This window comes from Mesoplodon densirostris, chromosome 7, assembly GCF_025265405.1.
Source record: "Mesoplodon densirostris isolate mMesDen1 chromosome 7, mMesDen1 primary haplotype, whole genome shotgun sequence".
NCBI classification, from domain to species: domain Eukaryota; kingdom Metazoa; phylum Chordata; class Mammalia; order Artiodactyla; family Ziphiidae; genus Mesoplodon; species Mesoplodon densirostris.
This window is the reverse complement of record NC_082667.1, coordinates 12,712,159-12,739,894: the sequence shown is the minus strand read 5'-3', so window position 1 is coordinate 12,739,894 and position 27,736 is coordinate 12,712,159. Positions and strand designations below refer to the sequence as shown.

At 53.6% G+C, this 27,736-nt stretch overlaps 1 protein-coding gene across 1 annotated transcript; it reads right to left on the bottom strand.

Moving 5' to 3' along the window:
- Nucleotides 1–1,886: 1,886 nt before the first annotated feature.
- On the bottom strand, nt 1,887–26,128 carry SLC43A1 (solute carrier family 43 member 1). Its single transcript, XM_060104186.1, has 14 exons — nt 25,957–26,128; nt 16,446–16,623; nt 16,266–16,321; nt 16,060–16,136; nt 13,996–14,088; nt 12,258–12,391; nt 10,934–11,112; nt 9,273–9,419; nt 9,143–9,178; nt 8,788–8,905; nt 6,158–6,299; nt 5,826–5,899; nt 3,670–3,793; nt 1,887–2,587 (listed from the first exon to the last, which is right to left on the bottom strand). Exons 1-14 carry the CDS (start codon nt 26,108–26,110, stop codon nt 2,441–2,443), a joined length of 1,659 nt encoding a protein of 552 aa, XP_059960169.1. The 5' UTR covers nt 26,111–26,128; the 3' UTR covers nt 1,887–2,440.
- Nucleotides 26,129–27,736: the final 1,608 nt, after the last annotated feature.

The following is a 27,736-nucleotide window of genomic DNA, read 5'->3' as shown; positions in this document are numbered from 1 at the left end:
TGGGGAGGGGGGCTTCTCCTGGGAGACTCGGGGCGTCGAAATTCCTCGTTCCTCATCCTGCGGCCCCCGCACCCCTCCTCCTCCCCGCCACGTACCCTCTCCCCTCCCCAGCCATCTGTTCCACTCGGCAGCGCCGCGGCAAACACGGCTGCAGCTCGCTTCCGCCCCTGCCCAGCCCCCTCCCCAAGCTCTCCACCCCGGGAATGGGGAGGGAGGACACACCCCTCCCCCAGGAGGCCGAGATCTCTGCCTGCACCTCCCACCCGGTCCCACGCCCCAGCTGGGCAGGGGCAGCGTCGAGACCCCCTCCTGCAGTCTCGAGGGTCAATGGGGCAAGGATAACGCTTGAAAGGATGTTCGGCGAAGGAGGGCAGAGCAAGCCAGGGTAGGGGCCTGGAGGTCGAGACCCAGCAAAGGGCAGACTAGTGGGTAAGGGGTGTGTGTGGAGGGGTGTCGGGGTTCCCTTCCTGGCTCGCCGCCGGCTCCCTCCCTCCCACCCCGTCCCAGCCGCAGCCACGCAGCGCCGCCTGCTGGGCACACCGAGCACCCGGCGCACACGCCTTGCTTCCTCCGCCCGCCCCACTGCTGTTCATCGCTTGTGATCAACTTCCACCAGACTGTAGGGAAAGTCAAGGTCCGGGACGGAGAGTGTAGTGAGACCAGGGCAAGGCCTCTGGGAACCCGTCCAACCCGTTGGTGGGTGCTGTCCAGTTCTGGTTTTGTAGTTTGCGAAAAGGGCACAGTGCTGCAAGCCAGGAGTCTGGGCTCAGAGCAGCCTGGTCTCTGCTGTGTGACTTTGTCAAGTCTCCAGACCCCTCTGGGCATCTATAAAATGGGCGGGTCAGTCTGTTTTATCAATTCCTAAAGACAGTTTAAGACAAAGGGACGGCTTATCTGTAATACTGTCTTCCAGGGCTAAAATCTGGGGATTCTCCAAGGGTTTTTTTGGTGTGTGTGGGGGGGTGGGGGAGGATAAGGCTTTTGTGGTTACTCCCAGCCCTGAGAGGGCAGCAGAAAGTTGAGCTCAGAATCTTGGGACCTCCTTTCTGCCGCTGACTGCCTTGGCAGACCTGTGGTTAGGACTCAGCAGTTAGAATGCCCAGGTTCCAAGCTCAGCTCCACCACCTACCAGCTGTGTGCCCTTGGGTCTTGTGCCTTAATCTGTCTGAGCTTTCCTCAATCTACGAAACAACCCGAAGACACCGACTTCTACAGTTAGGATGAAATGAGATACCTGTGTAGCTAGGACAGGCAGATCCTCAACGAATATTAGTGGTCCCTCCCTGCCCCATCCCTCCATTCTGTGACTTTAAGGTTTATGTCCCAGGACAGAAAGAGATGTAGGAGTGGGATAAAGAAGGTATAGCTTCCTGGAAGGTCCCTTGTCCTCAAAGACAGTGTCTTCCCTCGATGCAGGTAATTTTAAAGCCTCACTTTATTGCTAAAAGTAAATATGAATATAGCATAAAATGAAGCTCAAAATTTGCATGAAGTTTTAAGATAAAACACTATAAAGAATGTTACTTGCAACAGACCTCCCTCCAGGGATCCCTGGATAGGAAAGCTTGAGAGGCATTCCTTAGCATTCTCTCCAAAGCATCCTGCCCTTATCCCCTGTAGGGAGAAAGGCCAACCTCCCAGATGTACCCCAAACCCTGAGAAGTGGGGGGCAGGAGCAGAGGGCAGGATCTGGACTCCCTCCAGACACTAAGGGCAGGGCATGGTTGAGAACAGGGAGGTGAGCCAGACAGCCACAGGTGGACAGGCTGGCACTTCAGGTGTCCTACTTAATGCCCAGCTGAGCCTGGCTGAGGACGAGGGATGGGGTGTGGGAAGACACCCCCCTCCCCCAAGACACAGGCAGGTACACACCAGCCAGTCTCTCACTTCCCTTTTTATTTCCTCTAAGATCTGCAAGCAGCAGCAGCATCAGGGAGGGAACCCACCCTCCAGCCTCGGGAAGGGGCTTACCGCCCATGCGGCAGCATTCAGGACACAGCCAGCACCTCAGGCCCCCTTTCCTCTGAGAGGCAGGGAGTTTCATACCCACATGCACACACACATGCCTGCACACTCTGGACACTGCACAGCTGAGATCTTAGGGGTCGCCTGTTCACTGATCCCACAAGCCCCCAGGAAGCAGCAGAAGGCAGACCCCTAGGCCCAGAGAAAGGGCAGGGCTGCACCCTGGTCTCCCCCAATCCCAGGAGCAAGAAGGTCCGATCCTAGCACGGGGGACATCTTCAGTCAATGGAGCACTGCTTTGGGGATTTTTTTTTTTTTTTCCTTTTTAACAAGTCCCTACAAAAATAGAACTTCTCTTGGTATTTATAGATCCCCGGCGCCTGGCTCTGTGCGGAGGTTACAGGTAGAAAAGCCACGAGGCATTCCCTTTGGCTGCTCAGGCCTTTACTGCCTGTCACCCAGGCCCCTCAGAGGCCTAGGCAGTCACCTCAGGGCTGCCAAGCACCTTCAGGGGGCCCTCCCAGTGGGTGATGTACTCCCTCTGGAGCCGGGTGCGATAGTAGAAGAGGTAGCAAGGTAGCAGGAATCCCAGCAGTGAGAACAGCAGGAGGCCCAGATTCACCTTTAGGGCAAAGAGAGAGAGAGAGAGAAAAGAGAGTCAGGTGGGTACCTGTTCACCCTCATCACCCTCAGGGATCCTCCTTAGCCTCCCACAGGGAGGAGAAGGCAGCCATTTTTAGTCCAGGTCCTGGGCCAGAATGATAGATCGAGCTAGTACTTTCTGTGTGCAATCACTCTCCACCAGCATCTCACTGAATGTCCGGCAGCCTTATAAAGTGTCAGAGCCTGGTTTGAACCCCAGCTAATGCTGGTGCCCAAATGATCTGGTGCCGTCTGGGTAGCCTGGGCTGGGAACCTCGACCTTTGAGGGCATTGGCAATGGGATCCCATTGGGAGTGGTGCTCCCAGGCAGTTAATAGCACTGGGGTGCAGCCTGGGACAGAAGGCCTGGGTCCGAGCCCACCTCCCATGGGCTCAGACCCAGCGCACATCCCACCCTGCGTTACTCACGGTGTGGCTCTGGGCAAGTCATCCTAATTCGATGCACCTCCTTCTCTGGGCCATTGGGGCAACGTGCAGTACAAAACACACGGTGCGCTTGGCACCTGGTGAGCACTTGGGAAATGGCAGCTGTCGTTTCGTCATCATTCTGGCAGGATGGTCTTGGGGAGTGGGTGGGCACTCGAGGCAGATATCAGCTTTAGGGAGGTGAGGTGAGCTCGATGTAAAGAAAAGCCTTTCCAACAAGACCAACAGCTGCCTCCTTGTACAGGACCGGCACCCCATCGCTGTGGGCGTTTGACTAAGAGGGTCTGGAGGAGCCCCTTTCTAGGGGCTCTGGAGAGAAGACCCCTGCATCGGGTGGAACTGGACTGGATCAGGACTGGGCTACTGTACAAATCACCTGGGAGCTTCCTGGGCCCAGGCCAAGAGATGCTGATTCAGTAGGCTGGGGAATCTGTGGGCGGGTCTGATGGACAGCCAGCTTGGGAACCCCCTGATTAGAGACCTCCAAGGTGCCTCCTGGCTGAGATAAGAGCGAGGGACCCCATCCCATACAAGAGCCCCCATCCTCAACTCCTTGGGTGCAGCAAGAAGGGGATCCTGTTGCCCCCATGCCACCCCACCCCCACGACTTCTCACCCAGAAGGGCTCTCCTTTCAAGGGTCCCACCATGGCCATGAAAAGCGGCTGCTGGAGCAGGGCAAACACAGCACTGATGAGGGACTGCAGGCCCGTCAGTGTCCCAAAGTGGTTGGACGGGTACCTGTCAATGAGAGGAGGGAGGGCGTCGTGAGGGGCGTGGTCCTCTCCAGCCCCACCCTTTGTCCCGTCCCTCTCTAGATATCACTCTTCGTTAGCCAGGCAGGGCAGAGCTTAAGAGTTCAGGCTCTCTGCACAGTGCCCTGGCCTCGAGGGTGTATGCTGTGACTTCACGGCTACTGAGCTGGGTTCGGACACCTACTGTCTGTGTGATAACAGCAAGTTACTCAACCTCTCTGAGCCTCACTTCCTTCCCGAAAAACAGGGATAGCACTAACCTCGCTGGGCTGTTTGTTTATTCTTTTAACACACATTTATTGAGCTCCTATGACGTGCCAGGTACTGTTCTAGGTGGATGGAGATACAGCAATGAACCAAACAGATATGGAAGTGGCATTCTGGCGACGGGTGGGGGGTTGGGGGGCGGCGTGCAGGTGGTCGTCACACAACAAGCAAGAGAAATGCACCGTTGGGACTTCCCTGGCGGTCCAGTGGTTAGGGCTCTGTGCTTCAACTGCAGGGGGCACGGGTTTGATCCCTGATCTGGGAACTAAGATCCCGCATGCTGGGCATGGCCAAACAAAACAAAACAAAACCGAAAACACACAGTGTGTTAGCAAGTGGTTAAGTGCTATGGAGAGAAGTTCAGCAGAGAGAGGGGGGTGAGGGTATCTAGGGGGTTGCGACTGTAGACAGGATGGCTGGCAGAGGCCACTGAGACAAGGACAGCTGGGGAAAGGCCTGGAGAAGGTGAGACGGCTGGGAGCCTTGTGGATATCTGGAGGAAGCACGTGCCAGAAGAGGGGACAGCAAGTCCAAGGGCCCTGAGGAGGGAACACACATAGGGCTTCTGTGGCATGAGGCAGCCATGTGGGAAAAGGGGGTGAGCGAGGTGGGGAGGCGAAGGAAGAGGTCCCTGGGGTGGGGGCCGGACCCTGTAGGGCCTTTTAAGCCACAGTGAAGCCTTTGGCTTCTTCTCTACGTGAGATAAGACGGGCAGTCGTGGAGTGACGTGAAGAGACTCATGTCCTAACAGGTGTCTCCAGCTCCTGTGTTAAAAATAAGGAGGGAGGGCTTCCCTGGTGGCGCAGTGGTTGGGAGTCCGCCTGCCGATGCAGGGGACACGGGTTCGTGCCCCGGTCCCGGAAGATCCCACATGCCGCGGAGCGGCTGGGCCCGCGAGCCATGGCCGCGGAGCCTGTGTGTCCGGAGCCTGTGCTCTGCAACGGGAGAGGCCACAGCAGTGAGAGGCCCGCGTACCGCAAAAAAAAAAAAAAATAAGGAGGGAAAGCAAGGGCGGACGCAGGGACGGTCAGGAGGCGGCGGCAATCATCCAGGCCAGGGGTGGCACCGCTGGAGATGCTCGGAAGGGCTGGGTTTGGAGTCTGTGGAATGCGGAGCGGGCAGGCTCGCTGGTGGACTGGATGTGGGCTGTGAGGAATGAGGGCGTGGAAGCAAGGAGACTCCAGGGTCCGGCTGGGGCTGCCCTCTGAGGTCTGAATGAGGGCGTGGGGTCAGCATCTCACGCCACGCCCACGATGGAGTAATAAGCGGGCCAGGACAGTTACAACTTTGTCACCGCTCTTTTACTCCATCACACCCTGGAGAGACCCTCAGCCGTGGAAACCAGAAGGAAAAGGGAAAAGGGAACAGGGACCAGGGCCAAGCGGGTAGGGCAGGCTAGGGGGTTGTTCGACATGAAGCAGGAAAGGCAGGAGGCAAACGAGACTGCTGTCTGGAAGTTTCGACAGGGCTGGCGCGGGGAGAGAGGCCACTCCTCCAGGGGCCGTTCCCGAGAGCAGACATAGGACCCAAGTGTCATGCACCCAAGGGTCTCAGCTGCCCCTGAGGGAAGACGTTTCGGACAGTGGGGCGGGCTGCCTTTGAGGAAGTGAGCTCCCTGTCATTTGGGAGCTGGGGGGAGGGCAGCGAGCCAGACAGCCTCCAGAGCAGCCTCACCAGCCCTGACACAGCAGCAGTCCAGGGAGGCTGCGGAAGGGTGCGCTCAGGGGAGCCCAGGAGCCCAGCTGACTCACACTGCTGCGTAGAGGCCTCCACAGGCCGAGTGGTAGAAGCCTCGGACCATGGTGTGCAGGACAAAGGTCAAAAACTGAAACCAAAAAGAGAGCGGGGAGAGCTGAGAGCAGTGCGGACACAGGAGGAAGGCCGGTGACGGTGAGGAGGGGAGCGGAGCCTGCACACGCCTGCCCCCTCGCCAACCCGACCTCCTACAAACACTTCCTGGAGAGCCCAGAAAACAGACCCAGAGGACGGGAGCCCTGCTTCCTGGAAGGCACCTGCCACGGTGAACCATGCCTGGGGCGGCACTCTGCAAGGCAGGGACAGCGGGGAGGATGGAAGTCGGTACCTGGAGGTGTAAGTTGTTGATGAGGCAGGTGATGCCGAAACCCACGAGCAGAAGGTTGGTCAGGGTGAAGGCGTTGATGGCATTGCTGAGCTTCTGGATCTTGCGATAGCGTGGTCTGACGGACTTGGTGGCCACCCCGTCCCTGAGGAGAACAGGCCACCAGGCCGTCACCGGCCGCTGCCCCGACCTCCTTGGCGGCCCTCCCCACCCCCTGGGTTCTCAGCCTGGTCCCTCCCCTTTCAGGGTAGCAGAAAAGGGAGAAAGTCATTCCTCCAGCCCTGTGTTTCTCAAAGCATGGCTCCCCCAGCATCATCTGGAGCTTTTCTTTAAAATGCAGATGCCAGGGTCTTGCCCCAAACATCAGAATCTCAGGGGGTGGGCGCTGGAATCTGCATTTGGAAAACTATCTCCTATTTCATGAGCACACTGAAGTCTGAGAATCGAGGATGGGAAGGAAGGTGGAGAATGGGGAGCTCTCACACCATCTCTCATCAGAAACCCCCACAAAAGTGTCCCTGACCACCAGCCTAGACAAAACTAGATGACACTCTAGGGACAGCCGCTTGGCCCCTGACTGCCCAGCAAGCCCCTCCCTCTAGCATAATCAAGGGCTCTGAGGCTGGCCCAAAGGAGAGGTCAGCAGGCTGAGACAGATGAAGACAGGCCGCCCACGGGTCCGAGAGAAGGGCCCTGCTGATGGACCATGGCCGTCAGAACAGAGCGTAGAGGAGGAAGACTGGGTACCAGGGCCAGGGAGGGAAGCCGCATCCTTAGATGACTTCTCTCCTAGTCCCCCTCTCCCATCCTCTCAGGACAAACAGGACCGTTTGGATCAACACAAAAAGAACACAAGCGGTCAGAAGACCTTCGTGCAAGACCCAGTGGTGTGGGACTTCCCTGGTGGCGCAGTGGTTAAAAATCCGCCCGCCAATGCAGGGGACATGGGTTTGAGCCCTGGTCCGGGAGGATCCCACATTCTGTGGAGCAACTAAGCCCGTGCGCCACAACTACTGAGCCTGCGCTCTAGAGCCCACGAGCCACAACTATTGAGCCCACGTGCTGCAACTACTGAAGCCCGCGCGCCTAGAGCCCGTGCTCTGCAACAAGAGAAGCCACTGCAATGAGAAGCCCGCGCACCATGACCAAGAGTAGCCCCCGCTCTCCGCAACTAGAGAAAGCCCGCGTGCAGCAACGAAGACCCGAGGCAGCCATAAATAAATAAATAAATTAAATGTGGTGGGGAGAAAAAGACCCATTGGCGGTCTCCAGTCCACAGGACGGCCCCGATGATCCTCGCATCCTGCATTCACACCCTGGTACAGTCCCCTTCTACAAGGTTCCAGAGTTACTCTGTGTGCCTATAGAAGACAACCTCACTCGTGTATGTCACTTCTGAGATGACGTCATGAAAGACCTTGTAGCTTCTGTCCTGGTGTCCCTCCCTTAGCTGTCTTGCTCTGGGGCCAGCCAGCTTCTGTGTCACGAGCAGACTATAGAGAGGCCCAGGTGGGGAGGAACTGAACCTCCTCCAATGGGCACATGAGTGAGCTTAGGAGTGACTGTCCAACCCCAGTCAGTACTTCAGATGACTGCGGCCCTGGCCAGCAGCTTGACCACAACCTTATGAGAGACCCTGCTATGGTCTGAAGGTTTGTGTCCTCCACAAATTCTTACGTTGAAATCCTAATGCCCATGTGATGGTATTAAGAGGTAGAGCCAGGAATTCCCTGGCGGTCCAGTGGTAAAGACTCCAAGCTTCCACTGCAGGGGGCCCGGGTTCGATCCCTGGTCAGGGAACTAAGATCCCACAAGCTGCGTGGCATGGCCAAAAGAAAACAACAACAACAACAAAAAATAGAGGTAGGGGTAGGGGCTCCGGGATTTGACTTGTGCCCTTATAAAGAGGCCCCACAGAGCTCCCTAGGTCCTTCTATGTGAAGACACAACGAGAAGTCTTCCACCCAGAAGAGGACCCTCTCCCGACCATGCTGGCACCCCGATCTCAGACTTCCAGCCTCCAGAATTGTGAGAAATAAATTTCCATTGATTATAAGCTACCCTGTCCATGGTATTTTGTTATACCAGTCTGAACAGACTCAGACAGACTCTGAGACAAAACCACCCAGCTAAGTCATTCCCAGATTCCTGACTCTCAGAAACTATGAGATAATAAATGTTTGTTGTTTAAAGATGCCAAGTTTGGGGGTGATTTGTTATACAGCAATAGATGTCTAATACACCAACTCTATCTCTTTCTAACCGTAAGAAGGCTTTAGAGTGTACTCTTTACAACAAAGGTTCTGGAACCTACTACTAAATACTGTGTGATCTTGGGTAAGTTAGTTAACCTCTCTGTATCTCAGCTCCTCATCTGTGAAACGAGGATAATAATGTAGGTACCTACCTCAGGGAGCTGGTGCAGGACTAAACAGGACAATGCAAGTGCCTAGTGCACAGTCAGCGTTTGAGGTCAGCCATACTTATTATCAAGCCAGCCAAGTCCCCTCTCAATGTCAGTTTCCTCATCTGTAAAATGGGGATGTACCCCTTCTCTCCCAGGGCTCTTGGGAGAATGAAATAAGATGCTGGCTGTGAAAGCACAAAGCTGTCACCACCCCTGGGCAGGTCACCTAGCAGTGGGGGTGTCCACGCAGTCCTTGATCCGCCAGTCCATGATGTAGCCAATGAGAGGGCAGGTGAGAAGGCACAACAGCTGCATGGCCCCAAAGACGGACGAGTAGAACTCAACTGGGCAGGGCAGGAAGAGAAGTGGGGTCAGGAGCTGACATGACAGATGCCAGCAGCCTAGTGGGCACTGTCACCCATGTCCAGCAGAGGAGAGAAAATGTTTAAATCACCTTCCTTTCACCCCCAAATTCTTAGATCCCCAAAACGCCCAGGGCGACAAGGGTGGGTCCAGGCTTCCCCCACAGCAGGCAGTGGCGGGGTGCGTGTGGGCAAGGACCCGAGCTTTTGTCCCCCTACCTGTCTCTGTCACCCTTTGTTTCAGGTCGTCTGTCTCTGTTGGGGGCGGAGGAGGAAAGCCAGGGTGAGAGGAGCTCAGCCAGGGTGACCCCTGCACCTCCAGCCCCCAGGGGGCTCGGCTGCACCTCACCATGCTCCTGGCCCCCAGTCACGATGTACTCCAGCATCTTGTTCATAGCGGCCATGTAGAAGATGATCCGCAGCTGGGTCATGCCCATGGTGAGGAGGCTCCACAGGAAAATGGGGGAGCAGAGGCTCTTGCGCAAGGGCACAGACTCTGGGGAGACAGCAGGAGGTGCCCCTGAGCCCCAGATCTTCCATTTGCCTCTGGGTGTCCCAGCTGATGCAGTTCTAGCAGAGGTTGTGACGCTGTGACTTCGGCGAGGCATCAGTTTCTTCAGAAACGAGGGTCCAGCCTTACTGGCCTCCCAGTTCTTGCCCAGCTCTGTAACTATCTCACTAGAGCATTTTCTTTTATTTTTTGGCCACGCTGCATGGCTTGTGGGACCTTCGTTCCCCAGCCAGGAATCGAATCCGGGCCCTCAACAGTGAAAGTGTGGAGTCCTAACCACTGGACCACCAGGGAATCCCCTCACTAGAACATTTTCAGGTGACCTCCAGGTGTGTACCGTAGGCTTGGCGTGGTAATAATAACTCGAGCTACTATTTATGAAGCACTTGCTATGTGCTGCACACTTGATTATTATAATAGGTATTATCCCATGTAATCAAGTTGTACAACAACCCTATCTTCAGCACATTCTACAGATGGGGAGACTGAAGCTCAGAACGCTCAATTACTTGCCCGAGCTCATGGGGCTGGATGGTGCAATGCAGGCGGGATGGACTCAGCTCACGCCTGTAACAACTCTGCCATGGGAGGATCAGCAGTGGGGATCGGACCCATAACTTCACAGCATTTTCAGTTTGCAAAGAGCTTCCACGTCCCTGTCTTCATTCAATCCTCACAACTAACTTCCCTGTGAGGTGGGTGTTCTTAGTGCTAGTTTAAGAGACAGGGAAGGGCTTCCCTGGTGGCGCAGTGGTTAAGAGTCCGCCTGCCGATGCAGGGGATGCGGGTTCGTGCCCCGGTCCGGGAAGATCCCACATGCCGCGGAGCAGCTGGGCCCATGAGCCATGGCTGCTGAGCCTGCGTGTCCGGAGCCTGTGCCCCGCAACGGGAGAGGCCACAACAGTGAGAGGCCCGCGTACCGCAAAAAAAAAAGAGAGAGACAGGGAAAGTGAGAGCAGGGTTAAGTGATCTACCCAAGTCACATAGTCTGCAATTGGGAAGCAGGACTCAAACCCCCATCTCCTGACGCCCAGGCCCATCGTCCTTCCACTAATCACAGAGCTGTCACCTTGCAAAGTGGCTCAGGCAGAAGGCAGGTGCAGCTCCTCCTGTAGCCAGCAGGAGGCGCCAACCAACCAGGTGTCAGGACCCAGACTGGAGGCTGGCTCACCTGCAGTAGCTGACGCAAGAGGCTTGGAGGTTGCAGGGAGCCCTGAGGAAACCAGCCCTCCCACAGGCCCGGACACCTTGCCCCATTCTGGAAGCTGCCCCTCCCTCATCCCGGAAATCCCGCAGAGTACCCCTGAATCTGAGCTTTCCCAGAGTTCCCTGGGACTTTGATTTGCCCGCATTCTAGAAACCGGGAGCAGGCCCACCTCTATGAGGGGGTGTTGTGAGAACTGAAGAGGGGAGAATGAGCACTTGGGCATGCGTGCTCACTACGCGCGAGGACCCATCCTCTCCGTCCCCCAAAGCTGGCACCTTGACCAGACACTCACTCTCAGCAGACTTTTCTGAGGTGTCACGAACGTCCTGGGACGAGATGAAGATGTCTGCTCCCTCCTCCAGGCTGGGGGCCTTCTGGCTCAGCCGCTGGCCCACGGTGGTCACATAGGTGTAGAAGCGGTCACCTGTCACCTTGTGATCCAGGGCCAGCCCTCTGAGCTTGATCTTCTCCCTGCCAGTAGCCAGGCCACAGCACGTGGGAACCAGCCACACAGAGCCCCCCTTCAACAGCCTGCCTCTAGGGGGTGCTGTCCCAGGGGTGCCAAGCCCCCCTTTAACCAGCACTGACGTGCGCACTGACAAGCTCCCAAGGGCAGGGCTTGTGTCTGTGTGTCTCAGAGCCCGGCCCAGGGAACCCAAACTCTGGGGTGGGGGGAAGGAGGGAGGGATAAATTAGGAGGTTGGGATTAACATATACACACTACTATATATGAAATAGATAACCAACAAGGACCTACTGTATAATACGGGGAGCTCTACTCAATATTTATAATAACCTATAAGGGAAAAGAATCTGAAAAATATATACAGATATATATATATATATATATATATATATATATACAGATATATATATATATATATATATATATATGAATCACTTTGCTGTACACCTGAAACTAACACAACATTATAAATCAACTATACTTCAATAAATTTAAAAAAAAAAAAAAAAGAACTCAAACTCTGGAGTTCTGATTCCAGCCTTAGATTCACCCCGCCCCCCTTCAGTGGTATGACCTTAGGAAAGCCACTTTGTTCCCTGTGCCTTTGTTATGAATGGAGTTAATAACAGAACCCACGTCACAGAGCTGATTGAGAATGAGGGCTGAGCACAGTGCCTGGCACACAGGAGATGCTCCATCAGTATCAGCTACTTGACTGGCACCCTAGGTGCCTGGTTGTGGAGCATCACTCCAGTCCCCTGGGGAACTGATGGGGGGTAGGTAAAGTTGGCATTCAGGTTGCCCCCCAAAGGGTGGGATTTCATTCCTCTGTTTCCCCCCTTTCTGGGTCCCCGTAGCACATGGCACTATTGCCACGGTCCCTCCTGCTCTGATCCCATCCTGGACAGGAGAAGACAGTCCCCACGTTTTGGCTGCCTGCTTTATGCCTGATCTACTCAGAACACCTGCAGGTGGGTGGGATCAGGCCCACAGTTCAGATGAGAAAGCGGAACTTGGAAAGCTCAGATGCTCGGCAAATCTTGGCTCCTCTGAGTCCACAGCTGCTTCTGTCCATCACACCACCACACCCCGGCCTCCAGATCTGCGGCGGGGGAGTCACCCTCCCACCCCACACCGCCCGGTCACTCACTTGTAGTTGACTTCCTCCGGCGAGGGAAAGGCTTCACTCGGCCAGTTGAAGGCACAGTTCAGAAAGATGAGGCAGGCCAGGCTCGACCAGGTGTACATGATGGTCATGAAGGACACGCCGGCGTCATAGATCAGCTGTCGGGGGAGGGGGCGGGCCATGGAGGAGGCTGCCCAGCCCCAGGCCTGCGTCCTCCAGCTGGAGGTAGAACCCAGGCCCCAGAGGCCTTAGAGAAGGTCTTTTCTACCCCATTCCTTGTACCCAATTTGCAGATGAAGAAACCAAGACCAGAAGTTAAGAGTTGGATCTAGAAGCCCCACCATCCTCTTCCTTTCTCACCCCAGCCTCCCTCAAGAGGTGTGAAATAGTTCGCACACGGTGCCAAAGGGGCTGGCCACAAGCTCAAAATGTCTTTGAAATCTCAATTATTATCTTAAAAAGACACACCAGTGTTGCCTTTGACTCCATACACGTTTGTTTTCACATGAAAGTCATTTCATTTTATGTACAAGAGAGGATGATGAAAGCGCCTAACCGTGTTTATCCTGCCCCTTCTGGGCACCCTCCCTGGGGCAAAGACAAACCCAGTCTGAGAAGCCTTATCTCACCTTGCACAGGTGTGACAACTGAAAGGGGAGGGGCGTGTGCAAGCACTCTGCCCACAGCCTCCCAACCCCAGGACAAGCAGGTTCTGTATTGATTGGGATTCTGTGCCAACGTAGCAACTGTTCTAGGGAGGAAGCCAGGTATGCAGAAATGTCCTGCCTGCCACCCTCTGCCTGGGATGGCTGCTGTCTGCCCTCCACTCAGGCTCCAAGCTCCAGTGCTGCCTGGGGAAACTGCTCCTCCTGGGCCTCAGGCTTTGGGGCTCTTTCTTCCCTGGGAGCAGGACACAACTTCAAAGGGCCACACCTGCAAAGATCTGGTTCCTCAAATCCCACTGCCTTAGTCAAGGGAAGAGAGACCCCCAGCCTCCAGGCCTGCTCCTACCTGAACAATTGTTGGTCACCCCCCTCAGTGTGCTCTCCACCTCCTCTGGCCACGGATGCTGAGCAAGTGCCTTCTAAACCAATAAATTAACTGCCCAAGGCAGAATCTGAGGGGCATGGTGCAGCCCAGCTGGAAGGGTACTTTGATATCAGAGGGAGAAAAGAGGCCCCAAACTTGCCCAGAGCTAGAACTCAGGCCTTCCGGCTCTAGGTCCACCAGGCTGAGCTGTCTAGGAGCTGGCCAGACCTGGACTAGCTTGGTGACCTTGGACCCAAGTCATCCAGCCTCTTCAGGGCTGGGGAAGGAGATGCGGCCTGAAAGGTGGGGTGAGGCCAAAGAGGCGAGGGCCTTGAAGGCATGTGAAGGGGTTGGACCTGATTCTGTAGGCGAAGCAGAGTGGGTGGACGAGCTAGTCCTCCATCTAAGGTCATTCTGGAAGTCATGTGAATGACAGCTTAGAGGGAAAAGCTCGGAGGCAGGGAGATCAGCTGAGAAAGCACTGGCCCAGGAGCGAGGATGAAGGCCTGGGCAGAGCAGCAGAGAAGTCAGACCCACTGGTCCACAGCAGCACCTGGGCTCTTCCCATGACGCTGAAGTGCTTTGCCCTGCCGTGCTTTGACCTCCGCCTGGCAGGAAGTAGGTCACCAGATATACTATGCACCCAGCCCCACCCAGTTCTTGTGTCAAGGCAGAAAGAAGGCCAAGCGACCTCACTGACCACCAGCTGCCCGCTCCCCAGGCAGCTCCGTACCTTGATTCCCGGGTACGTGATGGCAGAAGAGGCATAGGAGCCGATCATGAGGGCCATGAAAGTGGAACGCAGGTTCCCAAACATGTTGGGCAGCTGAGAGAGGAGAAAAGTGCCAGTGAGCAGGGAGGCCCTGACACCTGCCCAGGGCTCCCTTTTCTCCGCCCGAGCAACCTTGGAAGCTTCTAGCCCAGTAGTCCTCGACGTGACCTCCAGGAACACCAGCCCCAGAGTCACAACAGAAAAGTTCTAAGGCAAAATCAGGGTCGGAAACCAGGCTGTACTCCCCTCCCACATGAAGAAGTGCCCACAAAGAGAAATTTTGTTTAACCCCATGGTTTCCCAAGTTACTTATTTATGGAACCCCTTAATCATGACTCGCCTCTTAATAACCCATGGGTTAGGTGTTTAAGAAACACTAACCTACAGCAACCCCTTTGACAGATGAGAACACTGAGGCCTGGAGCGGGAAACGAACATACTCAAGCTCACAGAGCACGTTGACTTTCTCCCCTGTCCTGGCCATCCGAGTTCTATCCCAGAACCCAAGGCTGTGACCATGGCTGGCTCTGTAACCTTCTCGGTGGCCCCAGAGGCCCCCAGTCCATGGTTTCCACTGAGCCAGGACAAGGAACAGGACGACTAGGGAGGTGAGGGTGGGAGGAGGGGGGAAACAGGGCCAGGCCAGGTGTCCAGAAGAGGAGGCTCTGACCCGCAGGGCAGGCCCAGAATTCCTACCAGTAGAGAACTGACCGTGTGTTCTACTCACTGGCCTGAGCCGGGCCCTCAGGGGAGGGGAAAGCAAAGTCACACAGCCCTTCGTGTGCACCCACCTCTCCCTCCTCCCCCCAGTCAACAGATCCCACAGCTGGAAGCGTCTTAGATGCCATACAAAGCTAAAACCCTCTCCACAGAGGGAAGAACGGGGGTCCAGAAGGGGATCTCAAATAGCTCTGGAGAGGAAGGCGAATAAACACAGAGACCTGACCCATCAACCTCGAGGCGGCTATGAAAAACAGCTGGGGCCGCCCTGACCCCCTGGCACCCTGTCTGTGCGAGGAAGGCTGCAAGGACGCCACCGAGAAGCGCTAGGGCCGGAGGAGCGGCGGGGTCCTTGGTGCGGGCGGCACCGGAGCCGGGGGGCGGGACCGGAGCCGGGTCCTGTCATTGGTTGGAGATTACGGTGGCGGAGCAGGGGGCGGGCTGCGGGCGGAGAGCCCCCTACGCCCCAGGGCAGGGTGCAAGGTTAGGCCCCGGAGGGCAGGGGAGAGAAAGGCTTTAGGGCCTTGAGCCAAGGTGCGCAGCGTGGAGAAGGGGCTGCGGAGGGAGGTGAGGATGAAGGGATCCGCTTCCTTAGAAAGTTGTGAAATGTCCTGGGCTGGAATTAAAGGCGGTTGCTGGGCGAGGTGAAATTCAGCCAAAAAACACCCAGTTTGGCGGTCAGGCGGCCCTCCTCTGAGATAAACAGCCCGAGGCGGGCCGGCCAGGAACCCCCCCTCCCACCACAAACGCTGAAGCCTTTAACCCTTCTGCACGCTCACTCGCATATACACTTAGAGTAACACACGCCAAACACACATGTAAGAGGTCAAGCCGAGTGAAAAAGCCCTTTCTGTAGGTCAAGCACAGTCAAGTGTCGGCAATACTATATGGTTCAATCTAACACACTCACAAATACATCTACCTACCCACGGACAGCACGACATATACACAACGTGGCAAACAAACACACGCCCACTGTCTCAAGCTGCCCACCGGCCTTACTTTCGCATTACCCAGCTTTATTCTTTCCAGCACTTATGACCAGGGATATCATTTATTAGTTTACTTGTTTTGAGGGTTGTCTGTTCCCCCAATTCCTGAATATAAGTTCCAGAAAGGTGAAGAAGTTGTCAGTTCTTTCTGTGCTGTGGCCCCAGGACAGAGTTCAACAGATGTATGGGCTTGGGACACACACACACACACACACACACGTGCATGTGATCTGCGTCCACAGGCCCTTCTCCCACCCTCACCCTCCCGCACTCCTGGGTGCCCTACTGCCGAGTCGGAACCTGTCATACTCACCGTGAGTGAAGAGAACGTTAGGCAGATGCCACCAAAACCATTCAGGGACAGCGCCAGGAATATCAACGGAGACAGAACTGGGAAGCGGGGAGGGATGCATGAGGCACTGGGGAGCTGCGGGCGGCTAAAGGCAGGAGCTGGGGTAACACCCACCTTCATCCCACCCATGCTTTTCCTGTGGGGACACGAGAGGCCAGACATCTCACCTTTGGTGTCCCAAGAGGCCAGGGCCATGAGGGTGCAGGATGCAGCGAAGCAGGCGCTGTGGAGATGCAGGGGAAGGGGGAGGGGCTGAACACCCTGCGCCTCCCCTCCCCCTGCCGCACCAGTCCTGCCCGGCAGCTCCCCAAAGCCCCTTCCAGTTCCCCACAGCCCAGCCGCCTCACCTGCCAATCAGCCGCATGGGCCGGGGCCCGAAGCGGTCCATGAGGATCCCCAGCGGCAGAGTGGTGGCGCTGAGCACGAAGGAGCCGATGGTGAAGCCCAGGTTGAGCATCTCTTCCTGCTGGCTACAGCTCAGCCACTGGGGCTGCCCATCCTGGCTGGTGTTGGTGGTGTTCACAGCTGAGGAGGGGGAGGGAAAGGCAGCACGTGAGCGCAGGAGCAGCTGGGCACAGGAGAGAGGCCTGGGATCAGGGGTCCTGCACTCAAGCCACATGCCTCTGCTTGGCTGCTAACCAGGTGACTTGGGAATTATGCCTGCTCTGGTGGGGAAGGGGCTCCATAAACGGCAGCAATCAGTATCTGACCCAGGGAGAGTCATATACCCAACCTGAGGCCTCAACTAGCTCAAATGGAATAACGGACATCAAAGTATTTACCAAATTGAAATATTCACTCAGTGTCCAAGCTTAAGGGGTTGAGGATCCCCAATAGGATCCAGCCAATAGGATCCAATAGGAAGCACCCTCGAATCCGGGACAACATCAGTGGGTGATGCTCAAATGATGTAACAATAATTCCCTTAAAACTTAGAGGACGCTTCCCCATAAATGACATTCTGATAAAATAATAGCTAATATTTGTTGAGCATATAACTGTGTTCTAGGCATGTCCTCAGCGGTCACTGTATGAACTCACGACAGCCCCAGGAGTCAGCTAATAAAGTATCCCCACTCTCCAGATAATGAAACTGAGGCGCAGAATTAGGACCACGGCACTGCCCTCCAGTGCTCCTCTACAAGTCCACCTCCGAGAAGACGCGTCCTCCAGGTAAAAGGCCAACTTGGAGTTGTGTCAAGTTAATGAAAAAGGCTGGTGGCGTGGGAAGGAGGCGGGTTTCACTTCACCCAATGCTCAGTGAGTCACGAGGTGGCGGCTCCCCTGCCTCCTACTTGTTACTTAAGCATCACTGCCAAGGGCAAAGTCAGGGTGCACCTGGAAGGTGGACAGACCAGGGTCTGAATTCCCACCACCATTCCTACTAGCTGTGCAACCTTGGACAAGTAACTTCCTCTCTTTGAGGCTCAGGCCCCTTGCCTGTAAAAAGGAGCAGAGAATGCCTAAGCCAGGCTCCTTAGGAGATTCAGTTGGAGAAGGGTCCTGGCCCAGAGAGGGTGTCCTGAAACAGCTGATGAAGGGGAGACGATGGCCCCCTGGGAGAGCCACGATGTGGTGCGCCTCTTCTCTAGGTGCCAGGGATCTCACGGTGAGTAAGACAGGAAGCTCTCAGCTCTCATGGGGCTTGTATTAGATAATAAACAAGGAAACAAATGGACACTGATATAAAGAGTCACAGGTGCTATGAAGAGAACAAAACAGGAAGATGTGATAGTGCTGAATGCTGGGAAGGGGAAGTATCTGCCCTCCGTGGTGGCAATGACCCCTGACTTCAGGTATCCAAAGGGCATGCAGGCGGCAGAAGGCTGACATAAGGAAGAGGAGAATGAATTCTTTTCAAAGCATGAGTGCTGGCCAACCAGAGGAGAAAGCCCCTTAGGCAATGGGGTGCTCAGGTGCCTGAAAGAAGGGGTTAGGGGTTTAAAGCACACAGCCTCTGGGGTTCAGGCTAGCCCCCCCCCAATTTAGTGATCTTCATCGTCACTGTTCATTTCTCCACCAGGTTTGTCTGCACCTGTTCATTCAATCTACATACACTCAAGCGACATCTACTGTACGACAGGCACTGGGTCGGGACAGTGGGTAAAGCAGGAAGAAATGCAATGCTAATTTAGACCAGAGGCTACAAACAGGTGACCAGCAATGAACCCCACCCATATTTTGCTTGGCTTGCAAATTTTAATTGGGTGCCAGTTTAAAATCAGGAGTTATCACCTAAAAATCCAGAAGTCTGGCTTCTCTTTAGTAACTCAGAAGACCTGGCCATTGCTGTAGCTGAGTAAGAGACCACTCCTTTTCACCAGGGCTTGCCCTCTCTAAGTCACCCACATCCTCACCTCTTCATGAGCTCTCAGACATTTGCCATCTTATATCTGCCCTGATTGGCCCAATTATTATTAGGTTTTCTATTGAAGTATATTTGACATGCAATATATTAGTTTCATGTGTACAACATAGTAATTTGATGTTTGTATACATTACAAAATGATCACGACAGTAAGTCTAGTTACCATCTGTCACCAGATGTACTATTACTGACTGTATCCTCATGTTGACATTACCACCCAAGTGTTACTAACTGCCTGGCCCCTGTTGGCATCTGCGTTTGCAGCCCCTGAATTAGACACGGTCCTTGCTCCTAAGTCTTTCACAATCAAATGACACTTTCCCTCACTAGCTCTCAACTAATTAATACCTACTTTGTGCCACGCTTTTCCGTATATCATTTAATCTTCACAACCCTAGGAAGTGAGTGTAATGATCCCCATTTTATAGATGATGAAGCTCCGAGAAGCAAGGTAAGTCACAGTTACACAGCTTCTTATAGGCAGGCCTAGATTCAAACTCAAGACCCTTTCCAAAGCCAACACTTCCCCGTTACCCCAATGGGCCTCTCTATCCTGAACAGGGCAGCTTAGTAAGTTTTCAAAGCCTGCGCTAGTGCTGGCGAGGAAATGTGTTCTTCTGTTGGTGGAGAACTCCAGCCTAGTGTATGGCGAATAACTCAAGGTCAATTAATGCATTCACTTCTCTGGTTTAAATTGATCAGCCTCTTGTGAGTTTGACTAATAAGAGCTAGTTCCTAAGGCCTGATGACTCTGAGTGGTTGGATAAAGCCAGACTTCTTTTTTTTTGCAATGTACTTTTTATTTTTATTTTTTATTTATTTTTATTGGAGTAGAGTTGATTTACAATGTTGTGTTAGTTTCTGCTGTACAGCAAAGTGAATCAGTTATACATATACATATACCCACTCTTTTTTAGATTCTTTTCCCACATAGGTCATTACAGAGTACTGAGTAGAGTTCCCTGTGCTATACAGTAGGTTCTTATTAGTTACCTATTTTATTTTTTAATATTAATCATGTTTTAAATATTATGTTGAAATAATAATGTTTTGATATGTTGGATTAAATGCTATGAAAAATTATTACAACTGTTTTTAATTACTTTTATTTTATTTACTTTTTCATATTTCTTCCCTTGTTTATTTTTTAGAGTCTATTTCCTTTTCTCCCCCTAAATTGAAAGAAACAGTTAATATCAATAGCTCTTGCTACTTGTTTTTTTTTGCATTAAAAAAATTTTTTTATTGGAGTATAGTTGATTTACAGTGTCACATTAGTCCTTATTCGTTATCTATTTTATATATAGTAGTGTGTATATGTCAATCCAAATTTCCCAATTTATCCCTCCCCCTCCCTTTCCCTCTTGGTAACCATAAGTTTGTTTTCTACATCTATGACTCTATTTCTGTTTTGTAAATAAGTTCATTTGTACCTTTTTTTTTTTTTGCGGTATGTGGGCCTCTCACTGCTGTGGCCTCTCCCATTGCAGAGCACAGGCTCCGGACGCACAGGCTCAACGGCCATGGCTCACGGGCCCAGCCGCTCCACAGCATGTGGGATCTTCCCGGACTGGGGCACGAACCCGCGTCCCCTGCATCGGCAGGCGGACTCTCAACCACTGCGCCACCAGGGAAGCCCCATTTGTACCTTTTTACAGATTAAGCCAGACTTCTGAACCAAGAGGGAAGCCAAGCCAGCAAGCAAAGACCTCTGTCCATGTCCATTACAACAGGAGCGGTCTTTTTTTTTTTTTTTTTTTTTCTTTTTTTGTGGTATGCGGGCCTCTCACTGTTGTGGCCTCTCCCGTTGCGGAGCACAGGCTCCGGATGCGTAGGCTCCGGATGCGCAGGCCCAGCGGCCATGGCTCACGGGCCCAGCCGCTCCGCGGCATATGGGATCCTCCCAGACCGGGGCACGAACCCGTATCCCCTGCATCGGCAGGCGGACTCTCAACCACTGCGCCACCAGGGAGGCCCCTGGGAGCGGTCTTTGACATCTAACCTCTCCCACTTTATAGACAAGTGAAGCATGGGGTGCAACAGGGAAAACATATGCAGTAAGTTAGTGACAGAGGTGGGCTTAGAAGCCAGAGAAAATAGTGTTTCTCAAAGTGTGGTATGCACAGCATGTGCGCACTCAAGATGGGTTTAGAGGTACAGATGACCCTTGAACCTCAGGGGGTTAGGGGCCTCAACCCTTCCCCCGTGCTTTGGAAAATCCGCCCGTAATTTAGTCAGCCCTCCTTTTGTGGGGTCCCTCCGTATCTGCGTTTCTGCAGCTGCAGATTCAACCAGCCATGGAGCGTGTAATCCTGTACTATTTACTGCTGGAAAAAATCCTAAGCAGTTCAAACCCGTGTTCAAGGGTCAACTGTACAGGTAATGTTTTTTGATGTCTCATAGTTATTAGTTATTTGAATGTGTATCAAACACACATATACATATATGTATGTATTAGAAATATATATGTATGATGTATGTGTGTATGTGTGTCTGAGTAACATCAAACTCAAGGTTACAAGAGTATTATACATTTTTTTTTAAACAGGATCTTTAGTTTTATTTAATTTAATTAATTAGTTAATTATTTTTTGGCCACACCACACAGCTTTCAGGATCTTAGTTCCCCGACCAGGGAATGAACCCTCATCCCCTGCAGTGGAAGCACAGAGTCCTAACCACTGGGCCGCTAGGGAAGTCCCAAGAATATTACACTTTAAAATGAGGCTTTTTATTTTTTAAAAAGTGGATTGATTTAAAAGGAAGTATTAAGTAAATAATAGTACCTATGGCACACAGAAATGGTAAAATCATGAAGGTGAACTGCAAATGACTAGGCCTAGGAAACACGGGAGAGAGGATCATGGTTAAGCATTCTTCGTGTCCAAATTCTGGCTCCACTAGCCGTGCTGCTGAAACTCAGAGGTTCTGCTATCCCATCTGTGAAATGGGGATAGTGACTGCAGCCATGTAAAAGGTGGGCTCTAAGGACTGTTGCACACACACAGTACTCACAAAATGATCCCAGGTCTCTGAGCCCTTCCTCACCACCCCCCACCCTTGCCCCATCATTCATTTTCCTGCAGCTGACACAGCCACATTCACCAAAACACCCGCAGAACTGGGCTCTGGCTACTTGTCTTCTCTGTGACGGGGCTCCCCCAGGGGAACTCTTAATCCTAAGGCCTCGGAGAAAGGTTCTGGGGCTGAATACTATACTCACTCTGCTCCTTATTTATTAGCTGTGTGACCTTGGGGAAATTACTTAGCGTCTCTGAGCTTCAGCTTTCCTTTCTATAAAAAGAGTTGTTGTGAGGACTAAAGATCTAACTAGCAAATAGTCAATGCTTGATGAACTTCAGCTACTGTTTCATTATTTTGGCACTTATGCTGGATATGCAGTTGTGTGTGATAAGCTGAATTGCCCCTGCCTACTTCTGAGTAAGAGTCCTCTTTAGCTGTAATGCCCCAACAGGTGGGTCAACCATCTACCCCAGGGTGTACCTCAAAAGAGGGAGAGCAGAAACCTGAGAAGACAGGGTGTGGCCAGGGAACCCCAAAGCCGACACTAATGAGCACCTCAGTAATGAACTTGGGACTTCCCTGGTGGTCCAGCGGTTAAGATGCCACGCTTCCATTGTAGGGGGCACAGGTTCAATCCCTGGTCATACAAAAATAATTCCAAATGGATCAAAGGTTTAAATATAAGAGCTTAAACCTTAAAACTCTTAGAAGAAAACACAGGCATAAATCTTTGTGACCTTAGATTAGGCAATGGTTTCTTAAACATGACACCAAAACACAAATGGCAAAAGAAAAGATAGCTTGCACTTCATCAATATTAAAAACTTTTATGCTCCAGACCTAGAAAACAAACTTACGGTTACCAAAGGGTAAAGGAGGGGAAGGATAAATTAGGAATTTAAGATTAGCAGATACAAACTACTATAGATAAAACAGATAAACAACAAGGACCTACTGTATAGCAAAGGGAACTATATTCAATATCCTGCAATAAACCATAATGGAAAAGAATATGAAAAAGAATATGTACATATATGTGTGTGTACGTATATATATACATATACATATATGAATCACTTTGCTGCACACCAGAAACTAACACATTGTAAATCAACTATACTTCAATTTTTAAAAAATAATCCAAAAAAAGAAACTTTTGTGCTCCAAAGGACACCATGAAGAATATGAAAAGACAACCCATGGTGGGAGAAAAATTTTGCAAATCCTATATCTGACAAGGGACTTGTATCTACAATACAAAGAACTCTTACAACTCAATAATAAAAATAACCCAATTTAAAAATGGGCAGGGCTTCCCTGGTGGCACAGAGGTTGAGAGTCCGCCTGCCGATGCAGGGGACACAGGTTCATGCCCCGGTCTGGGAAGATCCCACATGCCGTGGAGCGGCTGGGCCCGTGGGCCATGGCCACTGAGCCTGCGCGTCCAGAGCCTGTGCTCCGCAACGGGAGAGGCCACAGCAGTGAGAGGCCTGCGTACCACAAAAAAAAAAAAAAAAGGGCAAAGGGGGCTTCCCTGGTGGCGCAGTGGTTGAGAGTCCCCCTGCCGATGCAGGGGACACGGGTTCGTGCCCCGGTCCGGGAAGATCCCACATGCCGCGGAGCAGCTGGGCCCATGAGCCATGGCCGCTGAGCCTGTGCGTCCGGAGCCTGTGCTCCGCAACGGGAGAGGCCACAACAGTGAGAGGCCCGCGTACCACAAAAAAACAAAAAAAAAATGGGCAAAGGATCTGAATAGATATTTCTCCAAGGAAGAAATACCAATGGCCAATAAATACATGAAAAAGATGCTCACCATCATTAGCCACTAGGGAAATGCAAATCAAAGCCACAAAAATATAACACTTTATGTCCACGAGAAGGGCCGTAATAAAAAAGATAAACAATAACAAGTGTTGTCTAGACTGTGGAGAAACTGGAACCCTCCTACACTGCTGGTGGGAGTGTAAAATGGCCCACCCACTTTGGAAAACAGTCTAGCAGTTCTTCAAAATGTTAAACATAGACTTACCCTATGGCCCAGCAATTCCATATGGAAGGAAAGCATATGTCCACACAGAACTTGAACATGAGTGTTCATACGAGCATTACTCATAATAGCCAAAAAGTGGAAACAACCCACATGTCTATCAACTGTTGAGTGGATAAATAAAATGTGGTAGCAAAGGACTTGGAAAGGAACCAAGGCTTGATACATTTGCCAACATGAAAGAACCTTGAAAACATCATGCTAAGTGACAAAAAGCAGTTACAAAAGATCACCTATTATAAGATGCCATTTATATGAAATGTTCAGAATAGGCAAATCTATTTTTGTCATAGGCAAACCTGTAACAGAAAGTAGATGATTGGTTGCTTAGTGCTTGAGGGTAAAAGAACAGGTGGGGGAAGAGGTACTGCTAGTGGGTCCAGGATGACTTTTTGGGGTAGAGAAAATGTCCTAAAATTGGTTGTGGGGATGGTGGCACAGCTCTGAATAAACTAAGAACCATTAACTTGTATACTTTAAATGGGTGAATTGTAACGTATATGACTTATATATTAACCTAGCTCTTATCCATATTTTTAAAAAGGTGGAAGGGTGGGCAGCCAAAGGGAAGGAGCTTTGGGGATGATGGAAATATTCTAAATATTGACTGTGGTGACGGTTCCTGAGGTGTGTAAATTTGTCAAACTTCATCAAAATGTGTGATGTAAATTAACCTTCAATAAAGTTGATTGAAAAAACAGGTGGGGCTTCCCTGGTGGCGCAGCGGTTGAGAGTCCATCAGCCGATGCAGGGGACACGGGTTTGTGCCCAGGTCCGGGAGGATCCCCCATGCCGCGGAGCGGCTGGGCCCGTGAGCCATGGCCGCTGGGCCTGCGCGTCTGGAGCCTGTGCTTCGCGGTGGGAGAGGCCACAGCAGTGAGAGGCCCGTGTACCGCAAAAAAAACAAAAAACAAAAAAAACAGGTGGAGAAGGCAGGAAGAAGCCACCGGATGGGCAGCGGCAGGCATCAAGGCCAGTAGGCAGCAAAGGGCAGGTCTCTCCAGCCTCCAGGGTAAACAACTCAGAGGGTACCTGGACTCCTGGCCTCTATTGGCAAAGGGATCCCGCACCCCTCTGTCTGGTTCTCTCAGCCACCCTGGAGCACCCAGCATTTCACCCCAAGCCAGCTCCTCCTGACCCAACCTGCCTCCCCTGGCCAGCTGCCAACTCTAATCTCCACCTCCTCAGGCCCCCCAGCACCCTGTAATTGGGGCCGGGAGATGCATGTGCATCCTCGCACCCTGGGTGCCACCTGCTGCTTCCTTACAGATAAGGCTGGCGGAGGGTTGGAGCAGAGTGGGTGCTGCCCAGAGATCAAGAGCACCCCAGCTCCACCCCCGAAGGCAACGGTTTTCTCCCACAGCCAAGGCAGACGCCTGCAGGGAGTGGTTGAGGAGTGGGGAGAAGCTGGGAGAAGCCAGCAGAAGCCAGGAATGACCCTAACATTGATCAAGCGCTGTTAACCCTCAGCATAGATACTTACTCTTCTTCCCATTTTGCAGGCCGGGCGACTGAAGCTCAATATTTTAGGGAACTCGCCAATGTCACCCAGCTGCTAAAAGTGGTGGAAGCTGGGATTCTAACCCAAGCTGGCCTTCTTCCAAAGCCTGTTCCACAGCAAGGAGGTTGGAGGAAGAGGATAAGGGGCAGGGGGTGGGGGCAAACTCCACATGCCTTGAGCTCCTTAGGCTGAGCTTGTCCGCACAGCTCTCTCCTTCCCAGAAAAGAAAGATACCTATCAGATCACGAGAGCCTCAAGTCCCAGACACTAGGAAGGGCGACTCCTTGCCTCCAGGCACCTGAAGACAGCAGGGATGTGGTTACTGCTCCCAAGGATTGTTAGAATTCTCACTCCTGCATCCAGGGCCCCTGATTCAAAGCCAAGGTGACCAAAGTGGAAAACAGGGACCATCCACAAGTTGGGGCCTAGAGGAAATGAGGCTATTAACTTTGTACAAATGGTTCCTTGAAGACCTGGGGGCTCAAATGGCCTGGAAAAGGAGAAGCACACTGCCTCCCCCTCCCTTTACAATCAAATCCAGCTTGCAGGCTCTCCTTTGCCTCACTCAGCCTTACAATAGCCCTAGTAAGAAATCCCTCACCCAGCTAGTAGCTGCTGCACGTCTGGGAATCTCCACCTTGCTCTAGACCTGAGGCTGCAAAGGGATCAGTCCCAGGATCTGGATGCCCGCAGGACACCTGGCGTTCAGTGAAAACTGGATTCGATGAATGAGGTAGAGTGGGTCATTCTCTAGAGGAAGTTTGAAGAGGTCAGGAAATGGGGCTGCCCAATCCCCTGCGGCGTGCTCTGTCTTGAGCAGCCCGGCTTTCTGTCTCCTTGGCCACCTGTCCTTTGCCGGCGTCCACCGTCCCCCTCTGCTGCCCCTCCCGAGCCCCACTGGCCCCTTCTCGGGCATACCTGAGCACATGCTGGAATAGAAGCCCTCGTTCTTGAGCATGATCAGCAGGGAGCTCCAGCCCAGGAGCACCGCGGAAAAGAAGAGGTTCTCCAGCACGGCCGTGCACGCCATCCACCAGCGCCTCCGGTACGCCTCCTCCAGCGTGGGGGCCATACTGGTCGCGAGCCTGCCCAGGAGCAGAGCACTGAGCGAAGGGCCCAGAGGACCCAGAGAAGCATCCTGTATCATGGTGGCTCCCGAGACCCCTCGAGCCAGCCCGCAAGGGGGCCTTCATGGAGGCCGCATAGAGCCCTGGGCTTCCCAGTGGGTGCTGCCGAGCTGGCTCTGGGCGCACTGGCAGCGCCAGGGGCGCACGAGGCGCTGGGCTCCCGCCGTGTCACTATCAGAGACAAGGAAGGTCCTGTCTGTGCGCAACAGCTTCTTGGCGCGCTGCCGGGCTCTTCCACCCAGGCCAAGGCACGCAGAGCCCGGCTCCCGGGGACCAATCCCGCACTTCCCCAAGTCCCCAAAGGTCAGCAAGGGGCAGGGCGCGCTCTGAAGCCACCGCTGGCCAGTATCCGGCCTCCCGCTCCAGGAAGGACCCCCAGAAGCAAGCAGGGGGAGGAAGGGGAAGTCTGATGTTAGCTCAAGGACACCCTCCCCTCTTCCTGTTGCCCCTATAAGACCACTCCTCTTCTCTGGGGCCGGGCTTCAGCAAGCCCTCCCCCTTTCCGCACTAGGCGACCCAAGTCCCTACAGTCTCTCGGTCCAAGCCGACAGCTGCCACGTGGAAGGAGACCCAGGCAGGCCCTCCAGCGCCCCCGGCGCCACCCACTCACACGGGCACCCAGCTGCGCGCCGGGGAACATGCCCGCCCTCTCTCGCCCGGGGAGGGGGCTCGGGCACCCGCAGGAAGTCCGGCGGCCGCTGACTTTATAAGAGCAGTGGCGGCGGAGGGGCTGGCGGGAGGGTGGGTTTACCGGAGAGAGAAGGAGCCCGAGCACCCACCCCCACCCCCTCCGCCTAGGCCACGGCCGCCGCCGCGGGAGGAGACGGGACGCGGGCTGCGCGGGGGCGGAGAGCGGCCGGTGAGACCGAGAAAAGCAGAGAGGAGAGAGGGACAGGAAGGGCAAGAGAGAAAGGGCGCGAGGGAGCGGAGCAAAGCACGAATGCCTTCGCTGGAGGGCCTCAGTACTCTCATCTGTGAAATGGGGCTTTGCATTTAGGAGTTCCCTCAGGTCCGTTCGAACTCCAAGAGTGTTTCTCTAAACGGACGCAGTGCAGCAAGAGAGGGCGCCGAGGGGCCAGACCAAAGGGGAAGGAGGGACGCGCTTTGGAGAGGCGGGACCTACGGGCTCAGGTAACGGGTCTTTCTTGGGGAGCCTGGAAGTGTCGGTGGGAGCCAGCCAGGTGACTCTCAGAGAACGTGCAGCCCGGGACCCGGACCCCAGCCGCACCCGCTGCTCACCTCTGATCCGGGGCAAACGCGCCTCCTGTAGCCGCCGACCAGTCGCGGAGCGGCGCGTGCACAATTTCGGCGTCCGGTGTCCGGCGGGCCCAGCTCGGAACCGCAGCGGCGCTCGGGACTTCTCTGCGCGCCGGGTCTGGGCGGCCTCGGAGATTCTGCCGGACAGCCTGGTGTCCTCACCGCCTCGGTCCCATCGGAAGAAGTCGGGGAACGGGAACCCGGCGGGCGCCACCAATCCGCGAAATGAGGCTAGGACGAAGTGGATCGACGGAGTGAACAGTTGTACTTAAAACCGGCCGGGGCTGCACCCCGAGGTAGGGGCGGGGGCTCCC

What these genes read in the sequence shown, in the direction of transcription:
- SLC43A1 (XM_060104186.1), bottom strand. Translation starts at nt 26,110, where the DNA reads ATGGCCCCCACGCTGGAGGAGGCGTACCGGAGGCGCTGGTGGATGGCG. An exon ending in CCCATGCGGCTGATTGGCAG is followed by an intron (nt 16,322 to 16,445) that starts GTGAGGCGGCTG and finishes GCATCTCCACAG; the next exon opens with CGCCTGCTTCGCTGCATCCT. An exon ending in CTCAGAAAAGTCTGCTGAGA is followed by an intron (nt 9,420 to 10,933) that starts GTGAGTGTCTGG and finishes CTGTCTCCCCAG; the next exon opens with AGTCTGTGCCCTTGCGCAAG.